This window comes from Helianthus annuus, chromosome 17, assembly GCF_002127325.2.
Source record: "Helianthus annuus cultivar XRQ/B chromosome 17, HanXRQr2.0-SUNRISE, whole genome shotgun sequence".
NCBI lineage: Eukaryota > Viridiplantae > Streptophyta > Magnoliopsida > Asterales > Asteraceae > Helianthus > Helianthus annuus.
This window is the reverse complement of record NC_035449.2, coordinates 99,255,077-99,274,511: the sequence shown is the minus strand read 5'-3', so window position 1 is coordinate 99,274,511 and position 19,435 is coordinate 99,255,077. Positions and strand designations below refer to the sequence as shown.

Here is a 19,435-nt window from a genome sequence, read left to right as displayed (position 1 = left end):
CAAATGAAAGAGAAATACCCCCACTTATTTCCTGAGAACCCTGCTTCTACAAGCAGAATTTAAAATTTCGGGACGAAATTTATTTAACGGGGGGAGAATGTGACAACCCTCACTAAACCAGGTATCCGTACGACTTAATTAACTATTAATTATTGCCTAATTACTGTGCTTAACTGAGATTTCTGATAAACTGCTACTTGATTGTTGATACATGTACATATCTGCATCATACTTTGATTTCCTGTCACTACATTATTTACTTACTGAACTCTAGTGACAAACACGATGCACAAAAGCACAGTAGCATTTGAACGGATAACCTATGGAACATGCTGATATAGCCAGCATCAGGCAAACACTGCCTCTAAAGGCCTGAAAGAGCCAAAAATGTTTTACTACACCCGTAGTGTGTGTAGGAATACAAGGGTTGTATAATTGCGTCTCTAGGAATAAGATACAGAGATTGGATGTGCCTAAAACATATTCTAAGCACAAAACACAGCACTTTTATTTACATACTAGCTTCTAGCTAACTAATAAAGTGCCAAAACATGAGGAATTATTCCTGACACTTTGCAGAATAAATTGTGTCGCTAAAAATATTATTTACGACGCTTAAAGGATTACTTAAGCACTTTAACGGATTACTATCCAACCGAACAACCGGACTATACCCGGAACATAAAAATATTGCCAAAAATATTATTAGCCTTTTTCTGAGCCAGTTAGGGTCCCTGATTACCCTAACACCCGCTTTATAACGCATTAAACAACTAACGGGGTTAATCCCTAAAAGTAACCGACTTAACCAAACTAAACTCTAACTGAACAATCGAGATCGAACCGGATGGCATTCCCCCTCAATGGAATCGGCCAACTAGGTGGGACCATGGGAGTACAACTTTTTATTATTTTATTAGATTTCGTGGATATCTAGAGCATGAAACCGATGGACGATAACGCTAAAATTCTCTATATAAACACACACCCACACCACACAAGATCACACATTCACCAACCAACACACCCTCTCTCTCTCTCTTGGGTTCTCGGCCGAGAGCACCCACACTCCATCCATTCGTTTCAGTTTTCGTCTTGCAAGTTCCAAGCTCATACAAGTGTCGGGGATCACGTATAAGGAAGCCGGAAGCAAACGGAAGTTGAAGGACCTCGCTCACTTGCTTTTATCCACGCCATTTTCGCCAAAGATCTTCCCTAGCCCCGAGCTAGAGGTATAACATTTAAAACTTGTTCTTGAACGTATCTAAAGTGGTTAAAAGGATTTTTAACGGTTAAAAGTCGGTAACCCATCTTTTGAATCTAAAAAGTCTACAAAAACTCGAATATCGTTGGATAAAAGGTCACGTCTTGTGTAAATGTCGTAGTATTTGAATATGTTGATTGTAGAGACCCGATCTACGATGCGGTGACTCTTATCATCGTTTAACCCGACTTTGTTAAGATCCCGAATCTTGACATACACTTGTTTCTTTTGTACAAGGGTTAAAAGGTGAAACTCCACCACACGGGAAACATGAACTTGTGTAAAAGTGTTTTGACATGAAAAATGGTATTTAAAACGAGCCGATCTACGTATGTATAAGTGGTACATTCGTAGAACCAAGTGTCGAGAAAATCATGTTTTTATTTGTTGGATAACATGTTTACAAAGGTGATTTTTATAAACTACAAGTGTATAAACACTTGTGAAACGAAAGATCCGACAACATAACAATTTTTATAAAAATTGTCGGGAAGTTGTAAAGAGTGATTTGTTCTAAAAACGGGGTTTTTACAAGACTAAACTATTTTATACATAGATCCACTAAATGTAACGAGATCTACACAATAGTTTTAGAAAAACTACAAGTTCATGTAATAATGTGATTTTACATACTAGTCTACGAGTTTAATGTGTTGAAACTAGTTTGAAGTATCGGAAATTGATTGGTTGATTTAAAGAAATTGTTGAATTGATTTGTAAAAGAAAATGATACGCTTGAAAGCGTGGCCACCTCCAGTTACAGGGGAAACTCTGGCGAAATTTTCTAAAAATCTAACACTTAGAATTATTTACAAGTGTTAGACTACTTTTGACATATTTTCAAATATATTTCGCCATGACTTTATTTATTAAATAATCGGAGGTGGGATTTTCACAAAAACTAAACGTGATAAATATTTATTCGATAAATATATTTTTCATCACACTGTTTATGATTATTTTGTGAAAATATATAAATATTATTTTTAGAGTAAACTTAAATATTTACAAACTTTGTCGAACCCAAAATAATACCAACGCCTTCACGACAAACATATAAGTTACAATGGTAATTACTATTACCACTTAATCGCCAAAAACGTAACTTACGCCTTATCCGGAAATATTCACGAATGCGGATATTGTCAACGTATTATTTTGGAAAGTATTGTGTAAAAAGAAAATATATTATTTTTGAGAAAAATAATTGTATTTTGGAATGAGAAATAAAATATATTAAGTGAGACTTAATATTATAAACGCACATGTATTAATTCCCCCATCCTTGGGAAGTAGATTTTCTACCAAGTATATACACGGAACGGTTGTCTAACTGTTTCCCGAAAATGTAAACTACTAAGCTAAAGCACGGCCATCCGCCTAATAGAATTAGCACATGTAGGTCGTTCCGCAGCAGTTGGATATTTGGATTACTTGGTATTGTGACGCACTCACTGTGAGTTCATGTCCCCCTTTTCTCTTAACTGTTTTCAGTTTTATAAACTGCGGGGGTGAAATACATGTTACTATGATTATGAATATGTTTATACATGGTATGGTTAGCGTAAGGAGGTTTGTTACTCAGATCATGTGAGTGGGTAGGCACAACTTGAGGCCATTAATCCTCGTAGTAGGACCGAGGGACAGGAGCGGTAGATCTATCTGGGTGTAGCGAGCCCAGCCCCAGGTCCAGCATAACGGACCTCGGGGTGACTTAGTGCCCGACGCATAAATCCGCTAGGTTTGAGTCATCCCTACTTGCACTTCACACATATCAATGGCCTTGCAAACCATTGGTGATCTCTTCTTTTTCCTTATTTGCTACATACCAGGTTTTTGATAAAGATAAAGGTTTGTTTACGCACTTTCGCATGAACTCTTCAACATTATTGTTGATTTTTCAACTTACATGTATTTCAGGAAACTAACGATCTGGCGCGGTATGGCTTGTTTTCCGCTGCATTAGGCCCGAGGTCATCCAGGGTTCGAGGCTTGTGACTCTTTCCTGGACAAGTCACAGTCCTTGAATCATGTTTACTTTAAGTTTGCATTTGTAATGTTGGACAAGTTATGGTTGTTGGGTGATAACCCGTTAAGACAATGTTTAACTATTTTATTATCAATGGATGATCTTGCATATTTTTAATTCATATAGCTTGTTATGATTAAGCTATGGTATTAAGAAGTCACACCAAATAAACCACGCTTCCGCAAAGCCAGGGTGTGACACTATAACCATCGTGATTACGCTCACGTTGTGAAGTTCAAACAAACTTCGCATTGACCATAAACTGGTTAATGCAGAAAGTCAAACAAAGTTTGACTTTAACGCTAAAACATAAAAGAACGAAAGAATACTTACAACGGGTCCAAGAACGGAAGCTTTGATCCGATTACTCTCAGGTATGAAGTAGATACTTCAACTTAGAGAGATGAAATCAGATTCAAAGGTGTGAGTTGCAACAAATGAATGGGGGTATTTATAGATTTCATGGAACCGTTAAGATCGTTCGTCGAATAACGTGCTTTAATCTCAACCGTACACATGTGCCCATGGTTTTGTAAAACCATGGGAGCCCCTAGAATGGCCCATAGATTGATAAATACCATTGAATACCAGCCCATGGTTTTGCAAAACCGTGGGCTAAAACCATTAACACTTCAAAATTGGACTAGGTTCATTGAATCTGGTCAGAGATTTCAAAAATAGTCCATGCACTTGTAAAACTTGATTTTTGGCACTTTTAAGCCCCGTTAACCCCATTTCAATGCTCTAAACTGATGTTAAAGTATAGGGAACTTAAAATATGCTCAAAAACATCTCGGATGTCGGTTCGTTTGGTCGTACGGTTGCGTTGTTCGGTTAATTACGACGAAAGTCGTAACGAACGCAAAAACGATCCAAATTAAGCGACAAATGGAATTTTATCATGCCGTATTTTAATGATTACAGAAATTTTTTGGATGTCCGGATGTATTCAGAACGTAAGATATGCGCGAAATTGCAAACTTATGCACTTTTTGACGCTTTTAGTCCCTAAATGAGCATAAAGTTTATTTTAGCACACCGAACCCCTCAAAGCCTATTTCTAAGCTATGTAAAGGATATTTAGGGTGTGTTTAACTTATGATCAAGTTCCGTAATATCCGTTACAGTACGAATCGACATACTTTCGCAGTTTGTCGAATTTAGTCTCTGTAAGCGAATAAACTTGATTTCGGCACACCAAACCTTCCAAAACTTGTTTTTAAGTTATGTATAGGTTATTTAAGGTATGTTAAGCCTATGTCACTATTCCGGAGTGTTTATTGCATTAAACTGGTTATATTTACGCATCAGTGCACGCATAACCTTTTAGAAAGCGATTTAAAGCCCGAAATCGAACAAGAATTGATATGTGCAAATGATACACATATTTATACAAATTCCAAGTATGAAGTGCAATATTTCATTGGTTTGGTATTTGTTTGATGGTTGAAGTGACACATGTGTCACAAGAGAAAATATGAACAAATATTTATTTCTTTTTGTTTATTTTGGTTATGTGTTAGGCATCTATGGACAAAGATTTATTTCATTTTTGGTATGTTTAAAATTTGTAACATGACGAGTGTTTGTTCCTTTTGTTATTTATGCTATGTTATTTATACTTAGTCGAAATATTAAAAAAACAGCATTTTTTTAAAAACTTAATATTTATAATAATATTAAAAAACAACATTTATAAGTAATATTCAATTACATATCTTGCATAAACTTAATATTAACAATGAAAAATACCAAGACAAACAAAAAAAATTGCAAGTGATTATTAAACAAGTTTCCCTCTTACGAACAACCCTTGAATGATTATCTTCCAATTCCGCGACTTGTAATTCATACATTCGAACATCCTCTTTCAAATACTTGACTTCGTCTTCAAGCACAGCCTACGAATCCATCAGCCCTTTGATGACCACACATGCCCGATGACACAAGGGAGGATCGTGCCATGCAAAGAAGTTGCACCTAGAACGCTGAAACGGAAGACGAATTAGTGTTTTAAAGTGTTAAAAACATGGCTTAAAAAACATACCATACTGTAGCAAGTGTAAAATTGACGTCCGGGATTAGTTTCAATCCAAGATGTTCTTAGTGCAGCTGTCCTATCACATTTGCAAACAACCATTGTGATTGTGAAGATGGTTATGGATTATTGCAACTTCTTATACGTATCACAAGTTTTTTTTAAAGGTCAATAAGACACTCATAGGGCAATACGCCGCGTATTACTGTACGGATTCTGACACATTTTTCAGTTTATACGCTGCATATAGCCTGATGAGTACCGTATACACTTACTTTTTCTGAAAAGTTGGCAGAAAGTGTACTTCTATACGTCTCTCATTGACCTAAGAGCGGCGTATTGAAGCTTTGTTTCCTTTTATAGGTAAAACGAAGATCCCAAACGGAAGTACATACGAAAAGGGAATTTTTGGACCACTCAATAGGAACTCTAGACCACAAAATGACGATCTGGAAGTGCACACACACGCACGGATTCTGTCTCTCGTATAGTTTTCGCTCTCGTATCTCTCTATACGGTCGGAATATTCAAGGTTAGTCTATTTTCATTTTTTTTGGTTTTATTTTGGCCTTTTGTGGTGGTGTTGGGGTTGTGGTTGTTGTTTTCTGTGGTGGGATTTGACGGTGGTGGGGATTGACGGTGGTTATGTCACACCCCAACCGATGGCGGAAACATCGGGGCAGGACGAATAAATCGCTCAAAGCATCATAAGATTCATAACGCTAATTGTGACGATATAATTTAAATCAAATTGCATATGATTACTAAATTGTCAAACAAGTTTCAAATTCAAACCACATTGTATCAAACAAAACGAAAGTTCAACATTGTTCAAAACATTTTCTTTCTAAGGTGTCTATCTAATGTCACCCTAGCTTGATTTCTTGCTACCTTTTCTGTCAACCTGCAACATGTATTAAAATAAAATCAACAAAAATGTTGGCGAGTATACAAGTTTAATACATAGCATAAATAGTTTAAAATGTGAATTTCTCATATCCAACATGAATAACATATTACAAGTTTCAACATGCTAAGCTAGCGTAATCAATATGTTAATCTAAGTTTCCAACGCGTTAATTGTGCCTATCCCAAAGAATAACGGGAGGTTAACATGTTCAACTTAACAATACCCTAAGACTCAAGGGCGGTGCGTTACCCCTATAGCACTATAATTGTTAAGGCAGGCTAAACACAAGATTCAAATGTTCACATAGCATAAAAGACTCACAAGTATCATGTTTTTATGTTAAGAGGGATAGAGTATGATTATAAACAAGTTTCAAATGTCGTGTGTTTAAACGTAGAATACATTTTGCATCCCAAAGTGTTTAAAGCAAAAAAGGGATCGAGTATACTCACAGTTTTGCAAAGCTTTCCTTTGTAATCCCGTGAAGAGTTGAAAAGTTGGAGAATGGAACACCGCGGTCACCTCACAAAGGTAAACGATGGTGTATGAGTATTGGGAATGATAACGGAAGATTTGGATGGTTGTAAACGAAGGAAATAAATGGCTAAATTATATAAGATTCGTGATTAGATCACCATATACAAACCTTGCCACATTATCTTATGGTAGACTTGGTAAAAACACTCGTCACCACAAGAACTACGGTAGATTTAGATGGTTTCCTCATGTTGTGGATTGCCGAAATAACTTTCCGTTTACATTGATTTTATAAGCTTTAATCGAATCTCGATACGTTTTTATTAGTGATTTGATAAAAATATATTTTATAATTTAACGAAAATTGGACAGAGTTTCCTTGGTTTTTGGACGGTCCCGACAACACAACTTGTTGATTTATATTGTCAAAACACAATAACAAACGCAACAATTCAATAATAATATATAAATAAGGGTGAGAGTTGGCTACAAAGTCTACTTTTTCTAAAAAGTGTAGGAAGTGTTCTAAGAGTGACATGTGGTATCTAGGGCTTTTGTACTAAATGGCATAAATGTAATTCAATAATTAATTTTATTTTGGAAGATATATCTATTAAACAATAAATGCTATTTTTATGGAAACTATATATCTATTAACTATTCAAAATCGGTAGTCATATCCTTCGTATCCACAATTGTTTCATCCAAAGTTCGAAACGTAAAACACATTAATTATTTCTTGACATTGTGTTTTATCAGTTTCTTGTTCTTCACACCGTGTTATATCAAATTAAACATTTCTTGACGTTGTGTTTTATCAGTTTATGGTTTCTTCATATTGTGTTATATATTTTTCACAATTAAACACATACTCTCACATATTTCGTAACATTAAACACATTCATTATTTCTTAACGTTGTGTTTTATTAGTTTCTGGTTTCTTCACATTGTGTTTTATCATTTTTCACAATTAAACACACCACTCACACATAAAACACACCAATGTCTGAAATACATAATATAAAACACACCAGGGCCTGATTTCACGACGAACAACTTGAACGAAGAAATGAATCATGAATCTTGTTTTTTAGTATAGAAGAGAGAAAGAGAGAGAGAGAGAAAGAGAGGAAGTTTCCAAAATTTAAAGAGTGGTTTTATGGAATAACACTTACTTGCCTTTTTTAAAATACGCCAAATGACTTTTTTGCCCACAATCAATTAAATCAATCATTATTTAAAACAATAATATTACTAAAATGTCACCAAGATGATCTCAACCATTAAAAACACCCATCCGATGGTCCAAAACACTTCCTACACTTTGTAGGAAAAACATACTTTGTAGAGTAACCCCACACTATAAATAAATATAGTTCTATGTATTTTTATAAATAAGTTATAGGGTTCGGTTTTGTTATAAAACATACAAAACTATTGTTAGTGCATTTATGTCTATCGCCTTCGTCAATCCGAGTCGTAGCGAGAAACAGAAGAAAACAAGTCTTTTTAGTGTTGTTTGACCAGTCCACATGAACTGGCAAGCCAGTTCATACGAAGTGACCACTTCATGTGAAGTAACAAAGCCAGTCCATGTGAACTGGCAACATCTATAAATAGGATTCTTAGTGTTAGACTTTAAAACTTTTGGCCATTTGTGACTTGGAGAGCTCTAGTGTTAGAGAGAGAAGCTAGAGAGACAAAGTGCTCCAAGGTGATTCATGGTTCTTGTATCTTTTCAGATCTATCAAAGATCACAGTTATAATTACGTCTCGTGTGTTCGGTCGCGTTCGTGTACAGATCCGCACGTCACACGTTCGTTTCGCAATCGTTTCGGAGTCAAAACCGGTCCTAACAAGTGGTATCAGAGCAGGAGCTCGATTGCACAGATCAAACACACAATTCCGCTTGAGATTTCATCAGATTCAGATATTAATTCGTTCAAATTTGATCTATTTCTTCATCTTTCTCATTCTTCACGTTTTTTGAAAAATTAAATTAGATTTTCTGGATAAAATGAACTGATTTTTGCTTAGAACAAGCGAAATTATGTTTTAATCAATCTGTGAAAGTTTCAGGCCTAAATTCTTAGTAAAACTTGATCAATTTTATAAAAAACTGACCGATCAGTTCGTTTCTGATCCAAATCGCATGAAGTGGAACTTTGATCTCAGATCTACGACGATTTAGTGGACAATATTGAACGAAAATCACCTCATTGTGATCGGAATTTGATTTAGATCAAGCCTAGGGTTTCATTTTCATCAAAAAATAGGAATTTGAACACATTCAGGCTCAGTTCGTTTGAGGTTTGGTGTTCAGTTCGCATCAAAGTTGATTCCAGGTCGCGTGGAGTGAGTTTTGTACCTCAGTTCGCACCAAAAACCCCCACTTCGCACGAAGTGGTCTCACTTCACATCAGTTTGTTGAGTTCGCACGAACTGAGTGTTCCCAGTTCGCATCTAGATCATCAGTTCGCATAAACCAAGAATCCGGGTCGCACCAAATCTTCCACTTCACACGAAGTGCCAGATCTTTTAAGTGTTTGTTTGATTCAGTCTGCACGAAGTGGACAAGTATCAGGTCGTTTGAAGATTTTATTCAGTCAATTCGTTTGAAAGTTTATAGCCAGTTCGTTTAAAAGGATCAATTCGGTTAAAATTATAATTCAGGTCAAAGCATCGGATACTCGCTCGAGCGGATCCCCACCCGATTCAAAATACACTGTCACCCAATTATTGTCACTGTTAACTTTTGTTGACTCACTCAATCGGCCCGTTCTATTCAACTGTTTGATAATTTTTAAATCTAATCACTGTTGTTCGTGATTCAAGAAATTCAAGAATAAAATCATGGCTGAAATAAAGGAGAAAACTCGAGAAGAAATTCTGAGTGAGAAAACCGATAGAGAAATATTCATTGTTGGGAGCAGAATGGAGAAAATGCAGGAAGAGTATAAAAATGTTGTAAGAAACAAAAGATGGGACAAGAAGCGAGAATGTTATGTCAACAGAGATGGTGAACATGTTGTTCCCAGGAGAGACATAGTTCATGATGATGTTCTTCTAGTAATTCCTCGCTCCGGAGAATACTATTCAAATGTTGAAAAAGATAAAACATATGTGAAAAGGCTAGATAAAATCATAAGATATGCCATGACATCAAGTTTGAGGAAGAGGGATGAAGAAAGATTGAAGAAGAATGTTGAGAATTTGGTTGATAATTTGAAGAAGGTCGCTGAGGAAGTAAAAGTTGAAGCTGTTAAAGAGGAAGACGTGAAGGTAGAAGAGGAAAAGAAAGAAGAAACAGTTGGTGAAGAAGCTGTTACTAAAGAACCGCAGGTGAGTGAAGAAAAGATGAAGAAGAAAGAAGCAGATCAGAAGCAGACTGAAAAGAATACTGAAGTGCCAATCACTGATGTAAATACTCCAACTGAATCTGAAATCTTAAAAACTGTTGAACAGTGCAAGAAATGCATGGAAACATGCAGTGGTTGTACTGAAAAAGATGAAAAATTCAGAACAAGAGATCTAGAATTTAATAAAATCGAAGAAGTTTTCAAAAATAAATGCAAAGAAATGTTAGAAAATGAAAAAGTTTTGGAAGATAATGATGAAAAGCTCACACAAAAATGCAAAAGTTTAGAAAAAGAAAATGAGATTTTGAAAGAAAAGGTTTTGAAAATGACAGAAGAATGTTCTAAAAAAGAAAATGTATGTCAAGAAATGAAAAAGGAGTATGATTCAATAAAATTGGCTTATCACATTACAAAAGAGTCATATGAAGATGTGAAAGGTCAAATGAAACTTGTTCAATCGAGATTGAAATACTGTTCTGAAACAACTGATACGCTTAAGCGATAGTATTCAATAAAGCAACAAGTTGTAAATTCTTATATTGAGGATGTTGCTAAGCTAAAGCGTCAAATAGCTTATTTAGAACATGATAACAACAAGTTACATAGTTATCATGCGTCATCATATGTGCTTGAAAGAATTTTCAACATAAAACTGGGTTGTTGGTGCATATGTCTGTCGACTTCGTCTTGTATCGAGTCTTGTATTAGAATAGATAGATCAGGGCACAATATACGAGAAAACAGGCTTTTGTAGGTTATTAAGTGATTTCGCACGAAATGACACCTAATCATTTCGTACGAAATACCTACACCTATAAATACCTGATGTGCCATCTCATTTGTAACTTTCCGGTTTCAGTGTCGAACTGCTGCCGAAGTGTCTACTCACTGTAAATCGTTGTTATATCAATCAAAAAGACAATTAGAGTGAATATCAAGCTGTCTCGAACTCGATACGTTATTTTCCGCCTCTTGTATTGAGAAGAACACCTCTGAATGACTCGTTTCGGTCGTGAAAACGATCCTTCAAGTGGTATCAGAGCTCAGGAGGAGGAGTTCTTACCGAATTCAGCTTGATTTCATCGATTTTCAGAATTCTACACCTTGTTTTCAAAAATAAATAAGATTTGAATATTAAAATGAACTGAATTTCTCACATTATAAGCGAAACACTGTTTCAACAAAGCCTTGAGAGATTTGGATCTAAAATCAACCAAAAAATTGATCAATTGGACAAAAATCAGATCGAAAAGATGACGTCAACAGTATTTCGCACGAAATAGATCCTTCATTTCGCACGAAATCACATTTGTGATTCATTTCGTTTGAAATCGTAGTTCATTTCGCACGAAATTAGTATTTCGTTTGAAATTTGGTTGATTCCGCACGAAATCATCATTTTGTGTGAGCTATTTCGTACGAAATCACCATTTTGTATCAAAGTGTTCTCATTTCGTGTGAAAATAAGTCTATTTCGCGCGAAACGATCATTTCCTTTGATCATTTCGCACGAAATCATTCATTTCGTGTGAAAATTCTTATTTCGTGTGGATCATTTCGTTTGAAGTTATTTTGCAGGTCATTTCGCACCAGTTGGTCATTTCGCTTGAAGAGGTCATATCGTGTGAAAGTTGATTTCGTTTGAAAGTATCTGATTTTGAGAAACTTGTCATCGAATCATGGAAGAGGAATTCTATAACGCATTTGCTACTGCCCCGACTACTCCAGCTACCATTGCTCAGAGCATGAACATGGAAAATGAAACTGGAACTTTGCAAAAACCCCCGAAGCTTATGGGCATTGAAGAGTATTATGGTTGGAAAGATCGATTCGAAAACTCGGTTCAAGAAAATCATTTGAGATCTTGGGAATGTATTGAGAAAAAGTATGTTAGACCTCGTACAAATTTGGGAGTTATTAAAGCTATTTCTGAACTGAATGATAAAGAACGAGACATGTACAAAGCAGAAAAAATGATGATCAGACTGCTACAGCAAGCTGTGAAAGAAGACATATTCATTTTACTTCAACATGACAATACTTCACGTTCGATTTGGGAAGCACTTCGAATTAAATTTGAGGGAAGTGAGAAGATGATCAGGAGTAAGAAATCTTTGCTAAAGAAAGAATTTGACTTGTTTTCAAGCTTGCCACGTGAATCTTCAAAGAAGTTGATTGAAAGATATTGCCATTTAGTGCGATCTATGTCGTTGTTAGAAATTGTCAAAGACCAAGAAGAATGGGTTGATAAATTAGCTGATGCTTTACCTCAGAAAGAATAGGGTACATATTTGATGATCTTGAAGAATACTGGAGAATATGACAAATTGATAATTTCCCAGTTTATTGAAAAGATTGAAGGACAAGATCTGGTGCAACAAAAGATTGCTAGAATGAACAGTCCAAGTGGTCAAAAAAAAAATGTATTACAAAGGAAGTGTTCAGGATGTTGAAGCAAGTCCAAAGGTCCAAACTTCTTTTAGTGCAGAAAATTCATCTGGATCAGTCAATCAAAGTCCAAACAGCAGTAGTGGTTTTTCTCCATATCCAAGTATTAATCCTAACTCAACCTCAAGTCATCAACTCCAAAGCTCAAACAACAGTAACGGTCATGTTTTACACTGCAACATTGCATTGCATCTTCAAAATGGTCAAAATTTCTCTGAAGAGGTTGCTAAAGGTCACATGTCATTACTTGCTACAGTGTTAGAATCATATGAAGGATTAGTTGCAGGAAGGATCGGAAATCCTATGTTGACGAAAGAGGATTACGATCAGATCGATGCAGAAGAAATGGAGCTTATGGATATTAAATGGTGTTTAGCTAGTTTTTTGAGAAGAGCTAAGAAATTTAAGATAATTACCGGAAGAGATGACTTTCGTGATGCAAATGTTTCTACTTTGGGTTTTGATAAATCTAAAGTTACTTGTTTTCGATGCAGGGAAAAAGGACATTTCAAGAGGGAATGCACAAATAGAGAAGCTGGTGGAGCACAGAATCCGTTCGGGAATAATGATTACTATCGAAAAGCAATATATCAACAAGTTGCTCAACAACCATCATCATCTAATGCTATTGAAGATGGAAAGAAAAAGGTGATCGAAGAGTCAAAAAAGAAAGCTTTTATGGCATAATAGATCAAGATGATGAGAAAGTGGCAGAAGGCTTTAGCTGGGACAAATACGTTCCACCTGATACAAAGCTTGGAGCATTCATTGCACAAATAGTTCAAGAACCAGATTTGATGAAAGAATGGATGAGTGTGTTTAATAATAGTTAGAAAAACCAAGATGGAGAGTCTGTTTCTTCAGATAATAGTTCAGGAAAGACAACAGTCTTTGATTAATCATCATCTGATAGCAGTAATGATGAAGAAGAGACACAAATAAACATTGGAAAATCTTCATTATCTCCTGAAAGTTTTCAATTTTATTTTGCAGATAGATTGAAGAAGTTGAAGGAGAGACGAGCAGCAAAAGAACAGAAAAAATTAAAATGTGAGAGTGTTGTTCAAAAAGAGAAGACTGAACAAAGTGAAGAAGTTAAAGTTGCTGAGAAGTTAGTTGAAGCTGAGAAAGTGATAGAAGTTGAAAAGATTATTGAAGTTGAAAAGATAGTTGAAGTCTCTAAACCTTGTCTAAAGTGTTTGGAACCTTGCGAGCAGTGTGAAGAAAAAGATGAGAAGTTGAGTGAGCTTAACAAGATGAAAGAAAAATTATTGTTTGATGTCAACTATGTGAGAGAATCATATGATGTGTTGAATAGAACTGTGAATGGACTACAAAAGACAAATTCTGAAAGAGAAGATGCGTTAACAATGATGAATGCAGTAATGATGTTGAAGCAAAAGGCCATCAATTATTACATTGAAGAATGTGCAAAGCTGAAGCAAGAGTTGGAAACTGAAAAAATCGAGAATGAAAGAATCAGACGATTACTACAAAGTTATTCTAGTTCTGATTATTTGATTGATCGAATTTATCCAACTGTTGCAGGTTTTGAAGCATTTCAGGATGAAAAGAAGACCGAAGAAAAGGATACTGGTAAGAAACAAAGTGAAAATTATAAAAAGTGTCCGCCTCCGATCTGGGAAGGTTATTCTCCCAGAAAACCAAATGAGGAGCAAGTTAAAAAGGCAGTCAATATAAAGTTAAAGTCCGGAACAACTGATGATTTACCAGAAAATATTGATGTCACGTTCACATCGTCTGACACTGATCATGAGTCTGAGTTAATAAAAAAGGTGGTCGATCAGGTGTTGGATAAAGATGAGGAGTCAGAGTCAAAGTCCGAATCAGAGAGTTCGAGTTCGTCGGTCAACAGTCCAAAATCATCGGTCAAACGGGTTTATAATAAAGAATTCTTGTTATCAAAATTTAATTTGAATAACGAACCAATTAAAGTGGCATATACTTTGAATGATTCGGACAAATTATATTCTGATGAGAAATTTCCAATAAGAAGTGTTCAAATTGAAAAGATCAAAAAGGTTTTCAAACTAACAGAAATTAATATTTCTGAAATAAAAGATGTAAATCTTACTGAAAAACCTAATAAATACATTTCAAGAGTTCAACAAAGATTGAATAAGAAAAAAAGTTACAGTTCTGGTGCTGGTTGTCAAAAGAAACCAACCCACAACAGTAATTTCAAAAAGAAAGGTTTGGGTTTTGATGCAGAAAATCATAAAAATATGAAAAATTTTAAACCAAAAACAAAATTTGTTTCAGGGACAAGTTCGGAAGAAGAAGCAAAGAGTTCATTCTGGAAATAGTCAAACAAAGAGTTCTTTGCAGAAAAGAAAATTTTGAAAAGAATGGAGCAAATCAGAGAAAAGAGACAAGAACCTGTTACAGATGCAATGAAGTTGGTCACATTGCATGGAATTGTCCAAAAGCTACACACACAAAACAGGAAGTTATTTCTAAACTCAAAGAGAAAGTGGTTGAGAAAACTGAACCACCAACTGAAAAATTCAAAATGTTTAAAAACTCAAAATATGAAGTTGGTGAATGTTTAAAAAGGTTTAACAGAAAAAGGGTAAATCTTAACCACTAAGCATGGGTTGTTAAGAAATCAGATGTAAAATCTGGCAGTGAATCTGATTCCACAAAGTTAGAGGAGCCACAAGTTGCTTTAAAAGATGAAAAATCAGTTCCGCCAATGGATGATGTCAACTTTCCACCATTGAGGGCTGAAAATTTTAAACAAAAAGTTGGAAAAATTGAAATCTCGAATCAATTCTATTCTGAAAAGAAAGAATTTGATGTCGAGAAAGCTTTCAATGGAAAAGTTAAAAAGATTTTTGGAAAAATGGTTGAGGGAAAGGTAAAAGGGGTAAAAGATTTTTATGAAAAAAAAGGAACATTCAAACCCCGGGAGAAGTTGAGGAGGTCACATCCAAGTTTGGTCAGGCTTGGATGTCAGTTTTTCATATGTACAATCCTGACTTGCCGGAGCTCCCAAGTTGGTAATCGTGGAGCAGGAATCGGCATCATTCTTGAATATGTTTGTTTGAGTAAATCTACAAGTGGTAGAAAAGTGGGTTTTCACCTACAAATGGTTAATCAAGGTTATTAAGTTGAACTTGATTTAACTTTTACTCAAAGAGTTATGAATGGGGATAAACTCATGATCTGAAAATAGAACAAAATGATGAACAGATCCCCAACCTACAAGTGGTAAAATCAACAAATCTTATTTTCCGGAAAAACCATTTTGATTAAAACAAACTTAAGTGTTTTGAAATCTTAATGGGAAAATAGTTTGTTGTAAGGGGGAGTTCTGATTGTTTATGCTAAGAGAATGACGAATTGAAGCAATTCACATCATGGTGTCATTTTACTTGTACAGTTTCTTTTCAATTTTCTTTTAATGGTTTTGAATTTTAGGGGGAGTAAGAATTTTCAGAAAATCCAAAAACATTAGAAAATTTGAAAAAGCCAAAAACATGATAAATTCAGAAATGAGTGTTGTTGTAAAAAAGAGGAAATGATAGTACATCAGTGGACTATCACAGCACACTAAAAAATTGAAAAGTAAAAAAAATGTGATAAACGATCTCACTGTTGATGTGCCAGTAGGTTTTTATACATTCAGTAGATTGTTTTCGGGATATAAACCTAAAATATCAAACTTACCTATCTCGTGGGGAACATCTCTCGGATATATGGGTAACCCCCGAAATCTTGCTTGAAAGATTTTCTATTTCTGACATACTAGGTCTTTGTGCGTGGTGATATCTGAGGTATTATACCAGGACTTCTGATTTTGCGGGAGCAATAGCCTAGTCCTCGTATAATACTTTGCAAAAGCTTTAATCTTAAAGCCAGCCCTTAGTACAAAAAATGATGAAACATTGAAAAATGCTAATCATGTGCTGTTGAAGAAAAGATCCCCAAACGGGACTCACCTAAAGTCGAGCCATCATCTCTTTGTCAGAACGGAAGTTCTAACCTGAGCTCTCATGGTCTCGCATTAACCGTTTACATATATCATTAGTGTACATTCACCTGTAAGACTGAATATAGAAGTCTGGATACGGGAGTATATTCTGAGGTGGGACACGCGAATAAGTTTAAGTGCTTAAAACATTATTCTCGTATCTCGAAACAATTGAACTTTGTGTGAAAATTTAAGTGGATCAGTATACTGACAATCTAAGTGAATCGTTTAGAACTTAAAATGTCTAAAGCTTAACAGTGTTAGTGATTTGTCTCAAAAACTGATATGATCCTCTTACACAAACTCACAAAAATATTGTCTGTAAATATTTTTGCATTTCTTTAAAAAAACAAAAATACAAAAAGATTTTAGTGTGTTTTAGCATAAAGTTTTTGAAAATACAAAAAGATTTTATTTTATCTTATTTTCGACAACTGATGTTGAAAAGTTGATTTTCAAAATTCCAAGTGCTAAACATGAGGAACAGAAGGTTTGGGAAAGTTTGTTAAACGATATTTCCTACAAGTGGTTCATCATAGATTAACATTGTCAAATCATTTCTTGATTAATTAATACCTGTAAGTGATATATAAATTTGTCAAATTTTAAATTTGTGAAATTTATTGTGAGGTAGAGATGTGTGCAGGATTGAAGGATGAAAATACCCAGGTTCTGATACTTGAGGATCCTGTGATTTCAAAAAGCCAGGTTATAATCCTTATTCTGTGAGAGCCAAGTTCTGATCCTAGAACTAAAGTCCATGCTAGTTGCTGATGCTGATAAACTTAAGGAATCAAGAGATCTGATCAAGAGAATTAGAAAGATCAAGAGCCAGATTGCGATTCTAAAATTGTGGAAAATAGAAGAAATTAAAATTGTTAGATCAACATTCAAGGGGGAGTTTGAATGAATGAAAGATAGGTTGAAATACTGGAGATGAAAGAAGAAAGAAGATTGAGGATGCTTTACATTGTCAGATACTTCGGGAGAGATCGAGAAGACTAATAAAGACTGAAGATTGAAGACTCGACAAGGAAGACTTCCTCAACATCCGAGGGGGAGTCCGTTGGTGCATACGTCTGTCGACTTCGTCTTGTATCGAGTCTTGTATTAGAATAGATAGATCAGGGCACAATATACGAGAAAACAGGTTTTTGTAGGTTATGAAGTGATTTCGCACGAAATGACATTTAGGGTATTTTGTACGAAATAGCATTTGTCTATTTCGCACGAAATGACACCTAATCATTTTGTACGAAATACCTACACCTATAAATACCTGATGTGCCATCTCATTTGTAACTTTCCGGTTTCAGTGCCGAACTGCTGCCGAAGTGTCTACTCGCTGTAAATCATTGTTATATCAATCAAAAAGACAATTAGAGTGAATATCAAGCTGTCTTGAACTCGATACGTTAGTTTCTGCCTCTCGTATTGAGAAGAACATGAACGACTCGTTTCGGTCATGAAAACGATCCTACACGGGTGATGATGATTCTGAGAAAAATAAAAAGGGCATTGGTTCTGAGTTTCATCAAGTTCCACCACCGGAAAAGTTTGCATTTTATGACATGAAAAGGTCAAAAAAGCTTTCAACATGGTAGATCAATTGCCAGATAACATTGACGTAACCTATTCCAAATCTGATGATTTTAGTGATTCAGAGATGGTAGGTAAGGTCGTTGAAAGTGTGTTGAAAGAAGAGTCGGTTGAAACAGGTAAATCTGAATCAAAGGATTCAATAAAGGTAGTTTTCATGAAGAATATCTGAAAAACTCAAAATTTGAGAAAAAATTGAATGAAGATTCAAAAGGATTGGTTTATACCATGATTGGATCGGACAAATTATTCTTAGATATTGTATTCCCGATTCAGAATGTGATTTCAGAAAAGATTGACAAAGTTTTCAAAATGGTTCAAATTGAAAAATCTGAAATTCCAAAGTTTGCTGGAAAAGGTCACAGAACTTTTTATAACAAACCTAGTTACAAAAAGAAAAACATGAAGGTTGGGTTGGGTTATAAGAAGAAACAAAGTTGGAAAAGAAATGAAATGCCAAATTATCAGGCAAAGATGAATTTTGTTCATGGAACAAGTTCTGAAGAAGAGAAAGAACTCCAATTTAGACGACAGTCTAATGAAGAGTTCTATACTCAAAAGAAAACGTAACAACAACAGGTCAAAGATGTCTCAAAGAGAACATGTTTTAAATGTGATCAAACTGGACATCTTGCATGCAAGTGTCCAAATCTGAAATCTGTTGATGTTGAGTCGAAAAAGAAGTCTGATGATGTTCAAAAACAAAAATCTGAGTATGTGAAACAAAGGTCAACCAGATTTGATTCGAAACAAACTTGGATGTACAATACAAACAAGTTTGCTTCAAATCAAACTTGGAAATCAAACCCAAATAGGTTCGATTCAAGACAAACCTGGAATTCTCACACACCCAGATTAAGAACAACACAAAGTTGGCAAACATCAGTTGATATGACAAAACCCCAACAGTTTTGGAAATCAAATATTGTTCAAAATCAAAATGTTCAAAAAGATTCACATTTTTATAAAAGAGGGACTCCAAAAGGTCAAACATGGTCTGTTAAGAAACAAATGACTCCGTCAAATGATGAAAAAGTTAAAGTTAAAATTGAAAAAGTCTTTGTTCAGAATGACAAAGATTTTCCGAAGTTAAATGATTCATATTGTGTAGAAATGCCTAAGGTCCAGCAGACCTGGGCTAATTTGTTCAAGTAATTGAGTAAGTGTAAATGTGCAGGTGCTTTGATGTGCTAAAAGTGGGTTAATTAAAACTAGCTAAATTACCCTAATTCTAGACTCTCTAAGTTTTAAATTTATAAAACTAAGACTCTCTAAACCCTAAACCACACAACCGGCAAGTGTACCGATCAGTG

At 35.1% G+C, this 19,435-nt stretch overlaps 1 protein-coding gene across 1 annotated transcript in view; it reads left to right on the top strand.

Annotated features, from left to right (window-relative positions):
* LOC110924793 (caldesmon-like) overlaps positions 1–14,853 on the top strand; it is a 41,599-nt gene extending 26,746 nt beyond the window's left edge. The window contains exons 3-6 of the mRNA XM_022168785.1: positions 9,555–10,185; positions 13,520–13,714; positions 14,075–14,122; positions 14,810–14,853. Of these exons, the coding sequence (XP_022024477.1) occupies positions 9,555–10,185; positions 13,520–13,714; positions 14,075–14,122; positions 14,810–14,853 (918 nt within the window). The remainder of the gene's footprint in view (positions 1–9,554; positions 10,186–13,519; positions 13,715–14,074; positions 14,123–14,809) is intronic.
* The last annotated feature ends 4,582 nt before the right edge of the window (positions 14,854–19,435 follow it).